We start from the raw sequence: 22,045 nt of genomic DNA, 5'->3' as shown, positions 1-22,045 counted from the left end.
GATTGCAACTTAAGTTGACAATATATTTACTGCACTGCACTCTTGTCATGAATAAATACCTTAAGAGAGGTATGCAACTGTCCTCTGAATTCAGTTCTTTCTCAGTGAATGAATTCATGATCATACCATACCTTTGACATTTGCTGCTACTCTAAAGAATCTATTTCTCATCTAAACATTGTACGTAATGAAGTCCCTAGGTGATTTTAATGTAGGCATTCTGGAGCCTATAAATAGTAACTGATTCCACAGGTAATGACAGGCTGGGCTTCTCCATTGCCTTCCTCCTAACAATTCCAGATCCTGATCAAGGAGTTCTATTGACCCTGACCCTATTTTTGAGGAGACGCGTAGCAAAACTAAAATGGGCAAGTCAAACAAGTGAGCAAGCAGAAGTCACAACCAACTGAAAACATAAGCTCACGCCATGCCCCTTGTCTTGGTTTGAGCTTAGAGAGTACATACATGTAGATTCTGATCTTAGGTACAGAGTAGAACTGGAAAGCATGCATTTATTTATTCTTTTTAATCTGTCTCTCTCTATCTGTCTCTTTGGGGTGTGTGTGTGTGTGTGTGTGTGTGTGTGTGTGTGTGTCTGTCTGTTTTACATCTGCATGTGTGGCTGTGCCATGGCATTTATGTGGATGTCAGAGGGCAAACCGATGGGTTGCATTTTCACCATCAGCTTTGTTTGAGATGAAGTCTCCTACCCTTTCCAGCAGTATCCAGTAGGGCAGCTGGACCATGCAGTTCTGTGGATTTGCCTCTTGCTGCCTCCCACCTTGTTGATAGAATGAGTGGGATTACAGAAGAACACCATTGCACCGTATTTACCATGGGATTCTCGGATCTAAACTCAGGACCTCTGCTTGTACAACAAGTGATTTTTCCACTGAGCCATCTCTCCAGCATGGAATCATGCTTTTCTTACAAACTCTGGAGTAAAGCCCATAAAGATGTTGTCAGTCAGCTCTTTGGGGGGCAATAATAGTGCTTCAGCCAATGTCTATCAAACCTGACAACTGAAGTACCACCCCTGCCTGTAGTCCCAAAGGAGTTCCTTTCTGTATCTAACAGAAATCATTGTCCAGAAAGTTTGCTAAGACGTTGTGTCTCCTAGACACAATAGGGAAGCTGCACCCATGAAAACTCAAGAGTATAGCTGCCTAAACAAGACCACACACACAAAAAAATCAATATACATGCAAAGGTGGAACTTCTGGACCTCTACCCCAGATAAAGAGATATAGACAATTATGATAGTGTATTTCTGTAAGTTTGAGTTTGTCCTCCTGGCCCCGAGCTACAGGAATAACAGCTCCAATACTCAAATATTTTTACAAGGTCCTAGGCAATATAGCTAAGCACATTTCTTGACTAGCTCATAACTAGTAAGCCATTACTCTATTCTAAGCTGTACCACATGGCTGATTTCCTGGTCCTCAGTTACATGTAATCATATTACTCTGTCTGAGGCCAAATTTCCCTTGCCTGCCTTTCTCCCAGAATCCATCCCTCTGTGTGTGATGTCCCATCTTCTAATCCTGCCTCAATTCATTGGCCAATTTGCTTTGCACTGAAAGGTGAGTATTTTTACACAGTACACAAGAAATTATCTCTACAGACAATTAACAACCGCTGATACAGGGAGAATTACTTTCCCCCCAGGATGGATCCTGTAATTGGTACCAAGTGGTCATCCATGAAAACATGCATATACATGCAACACTAAACAGACTCAGCAGGTTGCAGGTTACATTTATAAATTTGTGAGTTTATATTATTCATAGCTAACAAAAGTAACTAAGGAAAGAAAGGCCATGGATTTGAGAGAGGCAGGGAGAGAGTGGGAGGGGAACATGAGAGAGCTTGGAGGTAGAAGGGGGTATCATGTAATTAAATTTTAATTTTTAAAAATTATAAAAAACAAAAACCAGTCCAGTCATTATCAACTTTAGTCAGCCACACATTAGATGTCCTTTATTCTCCCCTTTCTACCAAAGACAGAGACTAGGTTGGAATATTTTCTATCAGTTTTTCACGTGTTATCATAGTGGGAAGGAATTCAGCATCAGAGTCAAACACAATGAAGGTACAGCTCACAGTCACCACTTATACACTGTGGGCAAGTGGCTCAGCATTCTCATGCCTTTAAAATAATAATAGTGATTTTCTCATCTTGTCTGGAAAATGAAAGTCCTGCAAGGTACACAGCACAGCCCCTGTAAACAATGCTGTACAGATGGCAGTCACCTGAGCTCAGTGTTGGTCCTGTTAAATCATCTTCATCCTAAGCATCTTGAATTCTCTAAAGGAGTCTACATCCTACACATTCAGTGGGCTCCAATACTCTCCCCTTTAAACTCTTTTGCAGAAATGTTATGGGATTAAATAAATTAATATGCATGAACACTTGGAGCCTTGCCTGTCATATAGTTATTACCCAAGATGGCTCAGCTCTTAAACTTAACATTTACTACAATAATAATTAGCTTTCTAAGGATTTTTAAATGTGCCCCTCAGCCAGCCCTTAGCGTGTAAATCTTGATGGTGTGTTCTGCATCAGTTTTAGTTGCCTCCAACTACAAACCCTCGGTGTCAGTGCCTGGCACACAGTTGCCTCGCATAAGATGGACAAATGAATGGCTATAAATGTATGGCTGAATGAATAAGCACGCACTCTTGCCTTACTGAGGATGATATCTCAGAAACAAAACCATGGGAGATGCTCTGCGAGTGTAAAGCCAACAGGAATGGAAGGCGAAATTACCTTAGAGAGGTAGCTGGTCCAGGGAGGTTAGGAAAGGAGCCATTTAAAACCTTGGATATAGAGTCTGAAGTTATGAGTCAGAGAGAAGTGAGTAGAGGAAAGAATCTTGGGACATGACTGCTAGCAGATAATAACCTTCCAAAAATATGAGCTAACTAGATTTATCTGATCAAATGTATCTGGGGGTGCTTTGGTAAATAAAACATGAGAAACGAAAAAAAATAAAACCTATGAATTTCCTGTAGAAAGTTCTAATGAGTAACCTGGGGAAGGCATCTGGGTTTCCCCAGCTCGATACAGTCATGAATTTTGAGAAACTGCTGGACCATGTGGAGATAGCAGAGGGTTAAAGTCCCACAGCATTAGCAGGTAATGGACTGAGGTTCAAGGTTATATCAATCTCCACAATTACAAAGGCAATGGCTTGAGCTAGGACTAATGGGAATGGAAAGGGGGTGGAAGATTCAGAAATATTCTGTGTGAGAAGCAGATCGCAGGGAATGGCTTTATACATATTGCATTTGGTTGTATTATAGTTACTCTCCAGTAATGTGCTCTGTGTTTGAAATCTATAATTTGGCATCAGTCTCCTCTGAGGGAGAATGATCCTCTAGCAAAGCACTTCTAGGCTGCTTTGGCCCCATCCTATAACTACAGTCCTTTTCCTGGCAAATGGAGAGAGCATTTCCCGAAACCTTGTACACTCGCTGAGGATATCAGGTAAAAACAAATAGCAAAATGGACTTAGAGAGAGAAACAATGCCCACAAAATCCCTAAAGAACCTTTCCATGTATCCTTCTGGAGTCTATGGATGAAAGTTATAACTTGCATATTACAGAAGAAGAGACTGAGGCCTATGTGCATCACTTATGGCCAGACATACTTTCCCTTCTGGATTTGGATTTATTTTCTCTCATGGCAAGTTCAGTGCTCTGAGACAATGCAGGCAGAAACATTTTTCTCAGGAATTCTGCCAGGATAATTTACCTAAGCTTTTGTATCTTGGAAAATGTGCCAAGAGTCCAGGAGGTTACCCAGAACACATAAACCACTCAACAGGGGTCTGGATACCATGTAACACTCAAGGAAGGACCTGGCCCTTTCTAAGCTTAGGAGTAGGTAAACATGACCCTGCAAATTCTACTTGCATTTGGTGTGTTTATGTATCTAGTCTTCTGCCAAACTTCATCCAGGAGAACTCTGTCTCTTTTGACTCTCATGAGGCTGAGGTTTGGTTAAACCAGCACCTAAAAATGGTTAGGTGCAGCCAACTAAAAGACAGAGACCTTTCCCCTGGATGCCTGCATCCAATCCCAATATACATTTCTTTTATTAATGAAATCTTAACTTCTTGAGAGTCTTATGCATGCATACATGTATTTTGACCAACTTCACTCCCTCTTCTTTTTAACCCTTTTCATATCCACTCTGCTTCTCATCAGCCCTCCTGACTTCATGTTCTTTCTATTTTTTAAAAATAACCTACCAAGTCTAAATTTTATTTCCCATTTATCCATTGATATTGGACCATCCACTGGAATATAGGCCCTAATATGGCCTATTAAGATGTATACTCTCAATGAAAACTGACTTCCCTCTCCCAGTAGCCTTTAACTGTCCCAGCTCTTCAGCTGAGGGTGAGGCTCATGCTCCCCACTCCTGTTTTGTGATGGAATGTGGATTGGTTTGTTCTCCTGCAGATATCCACAGTTGCTGTTAATTCAAGAGTGCAATAACCCATTATACAGAAGCCTGTTTCCCTTGGGTCCTCCCTGACTTCTGGCTCTTACAGTCTTTCTGTTCCCACTTCCACAGTGGTCTTTTAAGATGAGCATCGCCCACCCCATTTGTAGCTGATCTCTCAGACACCTGTATTTGTGCTTTGACCAGTTATTGAGTTTCTGTATTAATGGGCACATATATCTCTAGTATGCAGCAGATCCATGAATCCACAGCCCTCCATTTAAAACATTTTAGCACATTATTGAGCTAGAAGGAGAGGAAGCTCGGCTCTGCTGCTATCTTTCCTTTGAAGTGAATTCTCCATAGAGCCTTGGGCAAGTCACCAAGCTTTGCTTTTTCCTTCTTCTTAAAGAAATTAACTCAGAGTTTTTTGAGGACATGAGATTGAGGCTGTAATTTGTTTCCTTCTGGGATGATCACTCATACAGCAGGTCTAACCCTACAGCAAAGACAACTGATGCCCCTGCAGTTTCTACCATATATCACTTTATACCCCAGAATCTTTACAGGTGTAAGGTGACCATCTGAAACCACCCAGCTAATGCTGCTGAGGTAGCAGGCCAAGGCTCCACCACCCTTGCCTCTATCACTCCTTGGTAAATGGCCTTTACTACTCAAAAATAGACTAAAAGAGAAAATGGTACACTGTAATTATATCTGCATTTTTCATTAAATGTTATAATTTTGAATGATTTTGAGAAAACATTCAAATTTTAGGATATATTAGTGTGAATCAAGTTCTATTCAATTTTGGCTGCAAGGCTTTAGACACATAATCACGTTTTAGGTGTCTGCCAGTCATTTGCTAAAGGAGATATATTTTAATATTGTCTCATTTGTTGTTTGCTAGGACATAATGAGATAAGATAAGATATCCAGAGTAGTAAAGTGTTGCACAAAAGGGTAGATTCAGGGAGAAGCTCACAGATGCTCCACTACACAGAAGCACGGGGTAGTGACCGGGAGAAGCTTACAGGTGCTCCACAAGCTTCAAACAAGCTGTAGCAGTAAGAAAACTACAAATCTAAGAATCCTAACATTAAAAGAAATGCCACAGGAAGAATCAGCCAAAGGTAATTAGTAAGTGTCTGGCAATGGTTCTCTTCTGATAGAAAAGCAGTTTGGTGAAGGCTTTTGACAATTTAGGTCGTCTTAGCTTAGGGTAAGAGGTGGCTACTGACATCTAGTGGGTAGAGCCCATGAAAGCTACTAAATATTCCACAATGAGATTTCACCACAATGAATGATATGGGAACACACTAATAGTGCTAGGATTGCATAATCTTGGACTATTAGAAGTTCCTCAGGTTCAGAAAGAGGTGAACCTTGTTTATTCCCATGCTGTAGTATCTGGTAATATGCTCAGTACAGACAGGATCCTCCAAAACCATCTGAATGAAGACCAAAGAAAAACAGATAATACAAGCAAGACAGTCCTGGTTGTCAGGGACTGTCTTAGGGCCTCTTTGCACCTTTCTAGTTTGCTTTTCAATCTTTTTTTTCTGGCCTCTCAATATTTCTTCTGTCTTTCTTCTCCCAAGCACTGGGAAGGAGGCAAATCACACCAACTATGACGCTTTCCAGGAATGGCAAACAATGCTTGTAAGACAAGCATGACAGCGTTTCTTCCAGTTTCCCTTCAAAGCACTCCATTAGGCAGACTGCAAGCCCATCAGCAAATCAGTGGATTCCTTCTTATTCCTTCTCTAAGCATGAACAGACCAATAGCACATATTCCCTGAAGGTGTCTTACCAGGCTAGCTAAACTTTGACTTTCAGAAAATACATTCTGTATGTGAAACAAAAACTAGGCTTAGGTGAGGAATGGAAAATAAAGACACTTCATTATGGAAGTAAATGTATTATATCTGTTCACTCTGTCCACATCTTGCTCGGTACCCAGAGCCTGATAGGGATCCTTAAATAGTTGTTAAATAAAGGCGTAACCTGGTAACCAACATTCCAATCCTTTCCTTAAATTTGGTCAATTTCTAAAAAACGTATATCTTGCCATCTCTTCACAGAGCCATAGTACATGACTCTAATACCACTGGCCAACTCCTCCTCCTCCTCAGGAAACTGTTTGTTTGGGGGGCTCTAGTGAAATGCACTGGACGGACCCCTCAGTGGCTTCGTAAGCAGATTTAGGATAGAAGTTATGTTAGCATAGTCACTGTAAAACCTAACGTGAAGACCCATCTCTCTGTGGAGTGGGGAATGATTGGGGTGCTCCTATCTCAGCTCGGCCCTTTCTCTATTTTTTCAAAAATATATAAAGACACACACCCATGATCAAAAAACCTACTTGATTGAGTTGCTCTTGTGCTGATGTCAGACTCAAAACTAGAATTGATTTTTATGTGAATACTAACAAGACCCCTGTTCCATTTGCACACTGACCTATAGTGAGGCTTTTGAAGTTTAAGACTTCTCCATACCTCTTGTCTTTATACCAGCCACTTTATCTATATGCAAGGGGTTCTTTTTAAGCACTCAGCGATGGATATGTTTAAGGACATACATCTATATCTCGAAGAAAAGCAGAAGTAAACAGGTTGGATGGGGTAGGATTCAATGCTGTTTATTTGGGACTTAGTGATCTCTCTCAAGAAGGCAGACTGAAAATGATTTCCTTTATAAAACTGTTTCCAAGATTAGTTTTTAAGGGATGGCATACATTTGATGAGCCCTGGGGCTGAGCCCAACACATTTTCTTCGAGCAAAAGTCTCTGTTTGGTAGCTCTGACTACATTTAGAACCCTCATAAATACTCATAAAAAAAATCAAAGCAATCCGCATTTCTTTACTGGTGTTGGATTTAATAGCACACTTGCTGATTAAACCACAAGATTATGTCTTATTCAAGAACAGGAGAAAAGCGACTACACAATTGTGTTGTTGTTTCCTCCAAAGAAACTGTCAGCTTAGGAATATTTCACTGTGCAGTACACTCTGAGCTTTTAACTGCCTAACTGTCTCTGTAAATGGTAGCTCAAAACTGCTACTCATTAGTCAGCAGATCACGTCAGAAAAACCCTCAATATTGTGATCACTTCAGAGTTTGACTCTGGATGCCACCAATGTGTTTGTGTTTGTTCCTTTGCTTTCTTTATATCCTTTTGAGTTTTGGTAAAATGTAGTAAAGATATCCTGAGCTAGACTTTATTCTAGCCACATTCCTGGGGTTCAGAATGCTGTCAGGTAGAATGGAGACAACACACTGTCTCCCAGAGTTACCATGAGTGCTGTGCCCTGCCACCATGCTGCTGCTTGAGGTGAAATTTGAAACATCTTGGTTCTGTGTTAGTCAAAAATTTCCCCTGGAAGACTTATCTGAATTTTATTGGCTCAGATGGATTTCAAATTTGGAGCTCAGTGCCTGGGTGCAAAGGACTCAGGGCTTCAACTCTTTCACACTGCTCAGCTCCCATATCAGCAGATGTGTGCAATTTTTAATTACCTGGCTTACAGAGAAGCAATATTCTAATTGAAGCCCTTTCCAGTTAGACAGAAAACAAAAAGAAAATCACAGGGGCGACTGAAAGGAAAGTGAGAATTCTATAAAGTTCTCCCAAGTGAATCAATTCAGTTGAAATTGCCTTTTCTACTTTGCATCCATGACAAGCTGGGAGCTTTGAAACACTGATATTTCTAAATTTTCTTGGCATTTTTATTTGCATTCTTTGTTCAGAGATTGAAAGTCAGGGGACAGATTTGTCTTGCTCAGTTACAGGGATACCTTAATTTAGCCACATCTGCATATTGTCTCTCCCCAGGCTGTCTTTCTCGCTACATTCACATCTTGGTAGCTGCACAAATTGAGTGTTTTTAGGCACATAATTAGCCTGGAGTTACAAAAGCACAGTGTGAGGAAAAGGAGGTTATCTATTGTCAGAAGAAGAAAAGATACCCGTGGAAACGTGCTGTGTTATGGTTAAGTGCCTGAAAATCACCGTGGCCTATGAGCTTCCCATAGGTTATGCTGACAAGGTGAAGCCCTGACCGGAGGATGAACATGCCACTCACGCCATCTCATGTGCATCATTGTGTCATCTTATCAAGTTGCACACATTCTCTGTTCTCATTTTCCTATCTTAAAAGTTAGGAGCTGAGATTAGCCTCTTCTCAGTGGCTATGAAGACGAGGAGAGATAAGCCAAAGTGTGTATTTACAAACTGGAAACAATCAAGGCCTTTTTCATTTTGCTAAGACAAAAAGAAGATTTCATTGTGGAAAAATTCAAAACCACTTCACTATTTTTGTCCACAGCATTGGGATTTTTGTTCCTTAAAATAGATTACAACAAACTTTTCTGGACATGGTATTCAGGACTTGTCAGGAGGGATACAATTAAAGATCATGCAGACTTATCCCAATTCAAACTAATGGTTGACAATACTAACTTATTGAAGTTACTGATGTCCAGTGACAGTGGTTTCATGTATGGAACCCTGAGTCTTTCATAATAAGCTGACAAAGAAGAAAGCAGATACTTGTAATTCACCATTCCTTCAAACTCTACTAATTAATCTTGTGGAGTAGCTTCATATGGTGACAACTCCATTTACAGCTCATGACTTTACATGCAACTTGTTACCACTGGCTCTGAAAGAATAACATCCAAAAATGGATGTAGCGAGGAAGAAGGGAGTCAGCTGTGTGTGCTGGAGAGAGGACAGGGCCTGCCCACTCCTAATGCTTTCACTGGGCTCAAGAATGAAAGCCATGCTTGATTTTTTTTTTCAACAACCTACCTGCTAAGGCATACTTAGTTCCTGTAGTATATATGACCTCTGAAGTTGTCCTGGGAACACATTCACTGGGATCAGACAATAGAAATAGTTAGGTGACTTGGGGGGAATTTATTTTTGAAGCTACAGTAATCAAAATTCAGACTGATCATCAAAATGAGCAGCTCTGTGTTAGCATGCAAGTAACAGGTGCATTGCAGGGCACCCTGAAGACAGCACTCAGGCGGGTCAGTTCATTCCTGGGTAGACATCACTCTCTCCTTAGAGTTTATCTGAAACCATGTCACAGTCCCAAAAAACTGTCACTCAAAAAGAATGTGTGCCTCAGAGTTCTAATTGAAATTCCCAACTTTACTTTAAAAGTCTAAAAATTGCCAGGTTTTCACTTGTGATTTATAGGTACCCTAACTTTTGTTACAAATATATTCTGTAGTTCATTTACTGTGAAAAAAAAAAAAGCTATGTAGATTTGCTGTGTGACAAAAGAAAAAAAGAAAGAAAAGAGTAAAGTGTGTTTGTTTCCATTAGCACAAGTAGTTAATCGTCTTACCATCTGTATCTACTGTAATCATATTAATAGATTTTCTCCCAGACTTCTGAATTAACAATAAGGAATCCAGACCATCCTCTGCCTTCAGCTAACCAGGTGATGCATTCAGAAATCATGAATCTGAACAGATGTGACTGAAAACCCATTCTGCATCAGTGTGAATTAATAAAAGCAACTTTCCTCCTGATTAGCTTGAGCCATGGCCACACTAGACTCAGCACTAGGCATGTGGCAGATGGTGGCACAAACACCCAAGACAGTCAGAAAAGAAACAATGGCCATGTGAAGCCCAGCTTTTCATACAGTGCAAGAGATTTACTTTAACAATATGGATACTTTTTGGTGTAGAAATTCAGTTCTCTTAATAAATGTCTCAGAATTGGAGGGGCAGCTCATTTCTTAACTGTAGTTTGGTATAAGACCTTATGAATTTAACATAGTATTTGGAAGCTATTTAAAGAGTTGAAGATATTCTCACAGTGATACTGGTGAAGAAACTTTAATTAAAATTATAGGCAAGTTGTGGCACAATGAATATACTCAGAACATTAAGTGCCCTAAAAAAAAAAAGGCTGAGATGGAATGGCATTACATTTTTATGAAGCTTAATATAACTTTGCTTAGTTTCTTACTGTGTTAAAAAGAAACCCAGAAACCCAGTATATACTTTAGTAGCTAACGTGAGAATTATACTATATAACCCAGACTCTGTGGTTTAAACATGCATAAAAGAAAGCAAAGTTAAAGGGGAAAAAGACATTATCACCAATTATTTTTTAAAAAATCACATTGGTAAAGAAAATTATACACCCCAAATGTACTTATACATGTATATATACAAAGAGAAAGAGACAGAGATAGACAGAGACATAGAGAAAGACAGAGATACACACACACACACACACACACACACACACACACACACACGAGCGCGCGCGCACACACACACAGACAGACAAAGAGAGAGGGACAGAGAGACAGAGAGAGACAGAGAGACAGAGAAAGACAGAGAGAGACAGAGAGTGAGAAAAGCAAATCAATAGAGATAAACTTACCGGAGCAAATATCACCATACACATTTACAAAAGAATTGATAATCCAACTTCCCTCTCCTGAAAAAATAAAGAGGTTGTCTCATACTAAAAATGAAGCTTCTCTGTCCACAGCACCAGCTCTTGTCCCTCTCTTTATGAAGCAAAGGAAAAGGACAAGAAATCAATGCAGAGGGAAAGTCAGATGCTATACCAATCAGATAGCAGCTTCTGCCTTCTTGCAGAGAGATGGGAAGACAGTCATATTAGTAGACAGTGACAGCCCACAGCTGACTACAGGAACCTGATACTCCCTTGCTGTGTGCTGGCTGCTTTGTGGGGAGGACGTTACCTCCGTTGTGCACTCCCACACTTGGCTCTCTGCTCACAACTGCAAGTGCAGGCTGCTTTGCACAAGCACGCTGCATCATGAGCTAAGGCACCAGCTCCCCTCTTACTCAGAGAGCCCCCTCCTCTCACCACAGCACTTAAAATCAAACTGTGAGCTGAACACAAGCCAGGAACTTGCATGTTTAGGGTACAGGGAAGCAGTGGTTTCATTAAATCCTCTGGAATAGATTTGCATAGATGAGGCAAATGTATGTTTGCTTTTAAAAACTGCCCTTGTTTTTATGGAAATGCATGGGTGTTATGCATGGTACCCATTTGGAAAAGTCATGCACTGTCCATAAATAATCATTAAGGTGATGGCACTGGAAGATGGCTTTTCAGGCTCTGGGGACTATGGAAGGGACAAATTATAACTTGGTGCTCATTCATCATGACAGTGTTAATGAAGACTTGTGAAAATCACAAAATTAAAAAGCTGGCAGAGGCTTAAACAAGACTCAAATTTCTTTCTTTTTTCAGAAAGAAGTGGCACTCATTTCTTCAAGGGGCATCAGTCTGGATATCCAGAGGCTATTGTTCTGGGAGGGTGGGCCAGCCTTCACAGAGAGATTCCTCTTGGGTGCCCTGAGGATATTGTCTAACCCACTGAAGGATATTGTCCCCTGAATATCTGTACTGAATTACAGAGGGAATCCTGCAAGTCTGTACTCCCTCTGCCCTGAGTGAGCACTCTGCTCAGCACAGTAAGAGGTCTAGTGTGCCAGCTTTGTCTATTGCTCAGCTACTAATGTCCCAACAGAAAGGCCAACAGACTGCCACGTGTTTAATCCACGGTATGTAATCCAGAATCTGCCATGGGTCAGGTTTACCCCTCTTTCTGTTTCTGTCTGTGTCTCTTTCCTCTTCTCATGTAGACATCTGGACACAACATAGTAACAACATCATCAGTTATTTTCTAGCTCTACTTTTGTTCCTGTGAAGAAGGGGAGGGTGGGACCAAAGAACACCGGCCAAATGTGAGTAAGAGTGAAACAACCTGGAATCTCCTGCTGCTTCTCCTCTCACTGGGAGATTGTGAGAACTGACAGCCTTTTTAGCTCTCTGTGCCTTAGATTTCCCTCTGTAAAGTGGCACACTAACATTTCACAGTTCTTGGTAGGGAGATGTAAAGAAGGAATGAAAGACAAGACAGTGCGTTCAAGTCCAAGTGTGTGCACAGGAACTCTGGCTTGCTGTCTCTTCCTCACTTGGTCTTTTCCATTGTGAGGATAGAGCCCAGGGCCTCAAGCACTTGGGGAAAGAGTGTAACACTAAGTTCAGCTCCAGGTGACAGGGTGAGATCTTGTTCCCAATGAATAAGCAAGTCTTCAGGATGCTTAAAATCTTCAAATTTTGTGAACTCTATGGTCCTTTGAAATTCTCATAGGATCCTATCCCTCAGTGCTTGAGCACACACACACACACACACACACACACACACACACACACACACACACAATCATGGTCACTAGCATATGCTTATTGAAAAGTTACCACATCACAATGAGTGAAATTAAGTGGTGAAGCCAGTAAAAGGCTGCCCATCGCTAAGCACTTATGAGTACTTATGAAATGAGTATTTTCAGAATTATTGAAGGCAGAATTGGTGGAAGGATTGATACCTCATGCCAAAGGCCACTGTTCTGCCATGTGACAAGCAGCAGAGTTAAGAAGCTATTGTACAGCCTTTGGAGACCTCGTACTCCACAGTTTCCTATCTCTAAAGGATGGCCAGTGAGCACTCCTAGTCGGCTTTGTATATGAAGAGACTTATTTCAAGTTTTAAAGAGCATGTTCTACATAATGATCATGGGCATCATTGACTGTTCTAGGTGGTCTTCTAAGTGGTATTTTCATATAGCACTTTATTTGGTCCTCAGAGAACTAAAACATTATCATTGTTATCCCAATTGACAGATAAAGAAGCCAAGACCCAAAGAATTATGTGGCTTGCCTGCGAGCACATGGTCAACAGTTAGTAAAGCTGAGATGTAAGACTAGGCCAATATACTTACCCAACTGTCAAACAATGTACTACATTGGTACCACAGTGGTGCTTAAAGCATTATCAATTCAGTGGACAGGGATAACGAATCTGTAATCACTAATTTGCATAAAGACAAGGGCCCTGTGAGACTTCGGAGCATAATTTTAAGGAAAGCACAAGGTTCCATCTTGCTACTTCAAAGTGATATGCTGCATGACCTTAGGTCCATCCCTAATGTTTGTGTTTCAGTTTTCCTCATATTTAGATTTTATAATTTCTCTAAAAAGACTTTCTTGGTCAACTTAGATTAGATAAGACTCCAAAACCAATAGGCAAAGTGTGCTCTTCTCACTAGGTTAGCTTCCCCTAAATGAGTGCTCAGTGGCCAGCTCACTGTTGCTCCAAACCAAGCATGCACATGTCCCAAGTATCTCCTACCCATCACCAGCATCTGCTATTGCAATGGATTCTCTGTGGGTCTTGTTAATTCCCTAGAAGTCTAGAAAGGCAGAAGTTACCATAGTGAGTCCTGTACTGTGTAAATCAGACCAATCACTTGACTGGGAATGATACTTCAATTATAATCCAGTAGACTTAAGAAAAATGCAAGCTCTTCACTGTGCCCTCAAAGCCTTGAGGATCTGGCTCTATCTACTGTTTTATTTCTCTTTCCTCTCTCTTCCACAAACTGGATTTTCACCTGCAACTCTCCTACCTAAAGCCCTGGCTCCTGAGAGGAGTGTGCCCTGCTCTCAGTGTGCCTGTTTGTCCTTAGCTCTTCTCTTTCTCCCAGGGTCCCAGTTGACTACTACTTAGAAACTAATCCTTGCTGTCTCTGTGCAGCTCTGCCCTCTGCATTAATATGTATTATTAATATAATATAATACAAAAGGTATTATAACAATACCTTTTGTTGTGTTGTGAGCTCTGGCTTCTGTCTTTCCTCCCTTCTTCCCTCTGTTCCTCTCTCTTCCTTACTTCTGTATTATTTAATTATCTCTTTGCTCAAAGAAGCAACATCCACAGAAGCATGAAACCACCTCCTTCTCTCTCTCTCTCTCTCTCTCTCTCTCTCTCTCTCTCTCTCTCTCTGTGTGTGTGTGTGTGTGTGTGTGTGTGTGTGTACACATATAGTGTTCATGAATGTGGGGTCAGTGACAATAGACACTTCACTATCATTCTTCACAAGCTATCTTCTTTGTTTCTTTGATACAAGGGCTCTTAATGGCCTGGAGTTTTCCTACTAGGTTAGGATGGGGGGGGGGGGTCACCAATCCCCAGAGATTCTAGGACTTCCCAGCTGTCTTTGTCTTTCTGTCTTTTCATGCTATGGATTTACAAGTGTGTGCCTCTAGGCCCAGCATTTTAACTTGTGTTGTAGAGTGTGGATGTAGATCATGTCTATGAGGCAAGCAGGTTACCAACTGAGCCACCTCCTCATCTAAGGATGCCTCAAGAGGACATTTGTGCAGTTTCAGAATGTTGTAGATATTCAGCAGGAATTTGGTGGGTAAGTAAGGGACTGACCCAAACAACAAATCAACATGAGAACAAGCAAGGCTGGGCAACTATAAGTAAAATGAGCTCATTAAAGTGACTTAGCCTTGAAGCATAAGACAAGGGAGCAAAGCAATTGCTTCATTAACATTAGCACAGTGGTTCTCAACCTTCCTAATGCTTTGACCCTTTAAAACAGCTCCTCATGTTGTGGTGACTCCCAACCATAAAAATATTTTGTTACTACTTCAAAATTTTAACTGTGCTACTGTAATTAATTATAGTGCAAGTATTTAATATGTGACCCCCATGAAAGGGTTGTTTGACCTGCAAAGGGTTCATGATCCATAGGCTGGGCACCAGTGCTCTAGCCCCACAGAGATGCCTGGCTCCCTTGAAGTTCTTCTCCATAAGTGGGGCTTGGGAGCCAATGATCCTGTCACCTAGATTGTCTCTACGTTCTAATTGAGCAGACCATTCAGTCAGCTGCTATGCTTTAACATGTAATCAAAACTGATAGAAACAGTGTGCCCCTGTTTGACGGCTCTTTTTGAAAAATGATATTAGCACAATTTCTACTGCCTTGAAATAACATTTGTCCATTATCAGATGATTAAAAATAGCCAACAGTGTTTTCTAAGTTAAGTATTTATAGAGGGTAAGCAGATTAAAATAATATGTGAGTCTCTGAAAACTTCATTAGCAATGCTAATTTCCGATATGGTCAGATCTTCAGTTCTGATCTTCCAATTGAGCATGGCCTTCAGACAACTTCAAAAGCTTTTTTTTCCCCCTCTATGAATAGAAAAGCTTGGCTCTGCTTTGGTGGACTTGCTCCCTTACCTTTAGAGTTTCTTTGTTTCAACATCTGGCTTCTCAAAAGGGGTCCTCTTCCAGGGTTGCCTGCTTCGGGGTCAGGCAGTAGGAGGCCTTACCTTCTAGCTTTCTAAGCATATAACCAACAGAGAGGAAAATTCCAGGGACAGAAGGATCTTTGCATAGCAGTGGGGAAGGGAAGCAATCAAAGATAAGACTATCTAGCCCACACTAACAAAGGACCAGGATATTAGCTAAGGCTCTACAGACAACTTTGATTGTTTTAAGCTGCAGCTTGAGAGCACTTAGAGTCAATCCATTTATGCACAAACCTTGAAATATTTAATGATGCCTTCCTTACAGCTCCTAGCATGGATAAAATGTAGTTTATTCCAATATGAGTAAGTACAGAGAGTTAGGACAGAACTTAAGCAGGATATCCTCACCCATACCCCTTGTCTATGTGTGTGTGTGTGTGTGTGAGTGTGTGTGTGTGTGTGTGTGTGTGTGTGTGTGTGTGTTTGTGTGTGTGTTGAGACTAGGTTTCATAATATAGGCCAGCCTATCTCCAGTTCAAGTCAATACCCCTGCCTGAGCCTCATGAATGCAAGGATTACTGTCATGAGCCACCACACTTGGCTTTTTACTATGCTTGTAGGAGAAACAATGTTTTCTTCACTGCCTTTTTCTTTATCAAATACTCAGTGAAATAAATGAAATTAATATGCACCCAATGTTTATTAGATCATTGGGTATTCTCTGGAGAGCTCAAGGCTGAATTAAAAAAAAAAATGCCAGAAGGAGGCTACATGTTGGTTGATTAGTGAACCTATAAACTACTTCCAGTGTCTGATTTGGTTGCTTCCAAACATAGTTTTACAGCTTGAATGAAGAACTACAGAGAACCACTAATATAATCAGAAAAGGAAAAGCTTTAAGTTTGCATTTTGCTGCTGTGGGTCTCTTGATAGCAGTAATATGAGTCTACTATTAATTCTTGGGTATTAGCTTAGCACTGGTCTCACTGTATTTTATTTGACTACCATTGAGTCACATGAGTTAGACACTTTAGATACAATTCAGTAAATTGGCTAAGTCTACACAGACGCTACTACACTGAGAATTTGAACCTGAGTCCAAATTCCAAAGCCCAAATATTCTAACTGCTTAGAAAGAGAGACTCCATGGGGTAAGTATTAGACATCACCTTTTTGATTATGGTTTTCCCAGTTTGTACTTACTAGAAATCAAAAGTCATGATGCTGTTTTTGTTGCATACTTCTGAGGGATTACATTTGTTGTCCTGGTATCTAAAAGTGGCCCAATGATAAACCACTGGCCTGTACAGTCAATCATTCTGCCCTGTTTCACAGCACATCACAGCACCCTCTCCACATACGGAGAGTACCAAGCAAGACCTTGCCAACTTATTGAAAGAGGAGGTCATGCAATGTTTGTCTTGTAATACCTGGTTTATTTCATTTAATCTAATGTCTAAGAGTTTCCAAGCTTCATTTTCTTCACCTGTGAACTGGGCCTGGTAACTCTGTCACCTGAATATATGCACAGAAATCTAAAGATAATTATCATGGTATGAGCGAAATGCACTCCCTTTCTGCTAACACTCCAGGCTAGAGAGATTTGAGAATCAAACATTTGCAAAATGGCTTTCTGCTTTTCCTTTCCTTCCAACAAATTAGGTTACAATCCTTTTGTTAAACAGCCATGCCTCCCAAACCCAGACTGCATTACAGCGTCTAATAAAAGTGGACAAAGCGAGAGAAGATGAAAGTCTGTTTCTCCTCATCTAGCTTACAAAGTGCTGGATTTTTGAAATCTGAGTGCTTTTACAGAGTCGGTGTTCCGTTATGGGCAGCTCGATTCTGACTCGGTCTGAAAGTGGCTCCCATTTTGCTCCTTCCCACAGGCCCAGTCTTGGGAATGGACCTCATTATGATGCTTTCTGGGGAGTTAGCCAGAGGAGACCGAGAAAAATATTTTAACTTGAGCATTTGTTCTAATGTGGGCACTAATGTGTCTTTATTTTGCTGAGTACTTCTTCTAGCAGAGGTGTATTATTATGGTAATTATTATGGTATTATTATGCCAAAGAGAATTCTCACAATTTTATTCACCAAAACCCCCCTCCTATATGGGAGATACCTCCTGTATTTCTGTTTCACGTGTTTCAAAACAGTCCTGGCACTGCAATAGCTATAACTCTATGACACATCAGCTCACCTGAAAGTATTGTAAGAGCTAGAGTGCAACTTGACAGTTTTCTTTCTGTAAGCATAACATGAAATTTATTTTCCTCTAGAAGTTCACTATGTATCATGCAGGACCTTAGAGTACCGTTCAAAATGCCATGTGCCTTTGGACAGAAAAAGACCCTGCTTTCTTCCAGGTAGATATTTCTAAAATAGAAATGGCTTTACCCCTGTTTTTCTAAAAATTTTAGCTCCTTAAGAGACTAATTTCCCAAGACTTCAAATGATGCAAATGAAAGGAATCAGTGTGAAGAACAGGACATTCAGACATTTCCAGAATATCATTTATCTCAACTCCAAGAACAACATTTCTCCTTTTATTCCTTCAAAAGAGCAGAAGTGAAAATTCCCTGTGAAGAATTGTAATGCCACTTGTTCTGACATTAGCTATAGGACAAGGAATGTCAGTCTGAGACACTGCTCAGAAAGAAGAAAAAGAAATAGCATGCTCTTTCTGTTATGATCCCCCAATGCTCCATGAGTCTAATCTTGGATCAGCTTCATATGCTTTCAAACCTAGACCGTCTGAATCAGAAACTAGGATGGTGGGTGATGAGAAATCTGAGATTTACCAACTCCTAATCCCCTCTTCCCATGGGGTGTTTGATGGAATTTTTCACAGAGCTTCAGGCCAATGATGGCATCAAGGTATCATTGACAAAGCCACTATAGGTGTCACCCAAGGCAAGTTTCATGACTGACAAACATTTTAGGTAAGAAGAGGAATCTTATACAAGGAGAGAAGTTGGCTGCTGGGAAGGGTGATCCTGGCAGAATGGCCATTAACCCACTCATCCCTCTGGCTTGATGGAGGCTTTTGTTTCATCGAGTCTGCCCTTGTGCTCTCATACATGAGACAGAAGTAATACAAATGGTAGAAGTCTTCTTTTCTGTGCCGTCAGCTCATCTACGTAAGTTACCCATGGTCAACCATGCCATATGCTACTAAATACAGGACTCTAAAATCACTGGTAATATTAAGTGGTGTGCTTTCAGGTTGATGTGATGGAATCCTGCATTGAGCAACCCTCCCTTCACAGATCTTGTCTCTACCCAGTGTGGCTCTGCTGTGCATGTCACCACTGCTAACTTACCCAGCAGCTACCTCATACGCCATGCTGACTTGCAGTCTCACTGTGCTTGCATTCAACTGACCCCTGTGTTAGTGACTGTTGCAAAGCACAAGCTGTAGTACAAAAGACAGACCAGGGCATGCCACATAAAAAGCCAGGGTAGCTTTGGAAGCTTTTGGCAGCAACCATGGTATGTACAGGTCTTCCAATCCATAGATTCAAGCAGTCATTGCTTATCTTTGAACATATCACTCTGAGAGTTATGACTACTATACTTAAATACCATGTCTAAGTACCTCAAATGACATAACTCATGTAATTCTCCTTAAGATGTAAATATTAAGCCCCAAGGCAAGACTGAAGAGATGGCTTAATCTTAGGAGAACTGGCTGCTCTTCCAGAGGACCTGGGTTTAATTCCCAGCATCACAATCATTTCTGGCTCCAGTTCCAGGGGACCTACTGTCCTCTTCTGGTCCCAGCAGGTACTGATCATGCAGGTGGTACAAGAACATACACAGGCAAAATACCAACAGACATAAATAAACTCCTTTTTGAATTTTGTAAAAGCTCTGGGACCAACGTAAGTCTTCCTTGAGCCAAGTTGTCTTCCCTAGACTTTACATATCAGCTTACCAAACCTGCTGTCCTGGGTACTACCATAGACTTAGGCAAAGCTGCCTGAGGCTGCCCTGCCCATTGACTTCCTACAGAAACAAATAGAAAAACATGAGCAGTTAGTTTAGAATGTGATTCTGTGAAAGGGAATGGGGACTTGAGGCAGAAGATAATAAGGATGCTTATTAAGGATGACGAATCTCCCTGCCTGCTCTGGAGACAGGGAAGAGGAGCACGCTTGAGAGGGTCTATGCAAAGAGGGCAGAAGGCTTGAACATCCATCCTCCCCTCACCCTGCTTTTCCTGCTCTGGGCCTAATGCTCTGGGTGCTCCTTGTAGAGACCCTTCTGTGCAGAAGGAGGCTCAGGCTGGAGCAATGACTGCTGCTATTCGAGGGCCTGGTGCTGGAGGCAGGGGTTTCAATGTCTCCTGATGTCGTGGGGGAGGTGGGGGGGGGGGGTGAGTGTGGTGCTAGTTCACCAGCTGGGAAAGAAAAGAGAGGAGAGGAAACCATAATCTTACTTTTGTATTTATGAGAGTGCCAAGAATGAAGATGTTGATTCTGGCTCCACCTGAGAGCTCCTTTTGTCTTTGTTCGTTTTGATCTTAATGGATTTGCTGTCTTATGCAACAGAGCAGGCTTTGCCTTACAGCTATTATCCTCAGCCCTCTGCCCTCTGATTACTCTGTTCTTCCAACACAGAGTGCTGTCCTTTTCCTCTGTCTTCTTTTCTTTTCTTTTCTTTTCTTTTCTTTTCTTTTCTTTTCTTTTCTTTTCTTTTCTTTTCTTTTCTTTTCTCTTCTCTTCTCTTCTCTTCTCTTCTCTTCTCTTCTTTTCTCTTCTCTTTTTTTCTTTTCATTTCTTCTTTTTTTTAATTTTTATTTATTTATTTATTTATTTATTTATTTATTTATTTATTTATTGTCACTCAGTAAACAGCCACTGCATCCCTTTCAGGAGTTGCCCCTCCCCCTTCAGGTAGTCCCAATTTCACTCTGTGTTTTGTTTTGTTTTCTTTTGTTTTTTTCAGCTGTTGTCACACTTGTCTTTTTCTTAACCCAACATCTTGCAAGTGGGAGTCCTCAGTGGTGTCTTTTGCCTGCATGGGCAGACTTATTCTCTATAAAGGGATTTCAAGCTTCTTATTAGTTCAACCTGACTAAACCTTTCACTCTGAGCACAGGAGGGTGGAAAAACAGCTGTTCCCTTTGCACATTTTCAAAATCCTTTTAGTTCAGGCAATGGTATGGATTTCAGTGTCATACTTTCTGCTCTCATCTCATAGTCAAAGTCCCATGACTATCTGACAGAATCAGGGACTCCAGCTGGCTGAATGGGCACAGGTGATTTAGGTTCACCAACACTATCTAAGAGATGAAGAAGGTGAAAGTGTTGTTCTCCATGGAAGGCAGCAAACGCTGCTCAAGTTACTCTCCAAGGTTTAAAGCAAATCCCCATTGAATGCATTGCTGAAAAGCCACTTTCCCTTTTAAGAGTGCAAGGATGTAGGTTACAAACTCATAAGGATCCTTCAAAACCCAGCCCAACTGGGTGGGCGAGATAGCTCAGTTTGTAAAATGCTTGTTGAGCAACCTTATAGACCTGAGTTTGATCTCCAGAACCAATGTTTTAAATGTTTTAAAACTACTAGTAGGACATCAATGGGAGGAGAGGGCCTTTGTCCTATGAAGGCTCTATGCCCCAGTATTGGGGAATGCCAAGGCCAGGAAATGGGTGGGTTGGTGAGCAGGGGGAGGAGGGAGGGAATAAGGGAAGGTGTTTTTCAGAGGAGAAATCAGAAAAGGGTATAACATTTGAAATGTAAATAAAGAAAATATCCAATAAAAAACCCAAACATATCCAGATACAAAATAAAAAAATAAAACCTACAAATGTAGTGTGCCCTGGAACCCCAGTACTGTCTGCTGGGCAATCAGCTTAGCCTTATTGGTGAATTCCAGGCCAAGGAAATGCACACTCTGAAAAACTAAAGCCAAAACCACAAGATTAATGATGCCTGATGGTCAGCACCCAATGTTGTCCTCTGACCTCTAACATATACATATATATGTAAGTACCACACATACATGCACATACAAATGCATACATGTGCACACATGCATACACATACATCCATGCACATATATGCATACACATACACCCATGCATGCACGCACACACATATACATACACATGCATACATATACATCCATGCACACACACACACACACACCCCCTAGCTCACAGGCCCACTGAAGAGGGAAGGGGAAAGATATTGATGAAGTGATTATGTGTATGACATTTTATTTATTTTGTCATTTATTTTCCTAGCACACAGCAAGACAAAAAATAATGCCATTATCCAGAAAAATAATGAGAGGTTAAGCAAAAGTCTAGCTCATGAGTGATTGAATTAAATTTTGAATTTGGGTGTCTTGAACAGCAAAACGCACTTCCGTTCCAAAAGCTTATGTGGCACTCCATTCGCATGTATGGGATATGTACATGCTTGCGCACATATATATCTTTCTGAGGAATTCTGCTAAAT

At 41.0% G+C, this 22,045-nt stretch overlaps 1 protein-coding gene across 2 annotated transcripts in view; it reads right to left on the bottom strand.

Moving 5' to 3' along the window:
• Synpr (synaptoporin) overlaps window positions 1-22,045 on the bottom strand; it is a 330,690-nt gene that overhangs the window by 150,247 nt on the left and 158,398 nt on the right. The window contains exon 1 of one of the 2 annotated variants that reach the window (NM_001163032.1): window positions 10,871-11,265. The exons of the other annotated variant lie outside the window; for it this stretch is intronic. Within the exon in view, the coding sequence (NP_001156504.1) occupies window positions 10,871-10,894 (24 nt within the window). The 5' untranslated portion in view covers window positions 10,895-11,265. Of the gene's footprint in view, window positions 1-10,870; window positions 11,266-22,045 lie in introns of those variants that run through there. 2 annotated transcript variants of the gene reach the window in all.

This window comes from Mus musculus, chromosome 14 (genome assembly GCF_000001635.26).
Source record: "Mus musculus strain C57BL/6J chromosome 14, GRCm38.p6 C57BL/6J".
Taxonomy (NCBI): Eukaryota; Metazoa; Chordata; class Mammalia; order Rodentia; family Muridae; genus Mus; species Mus musculus.
This window is presented reverse-complemented; position numbering and strand designations above follow the sequence as displayed.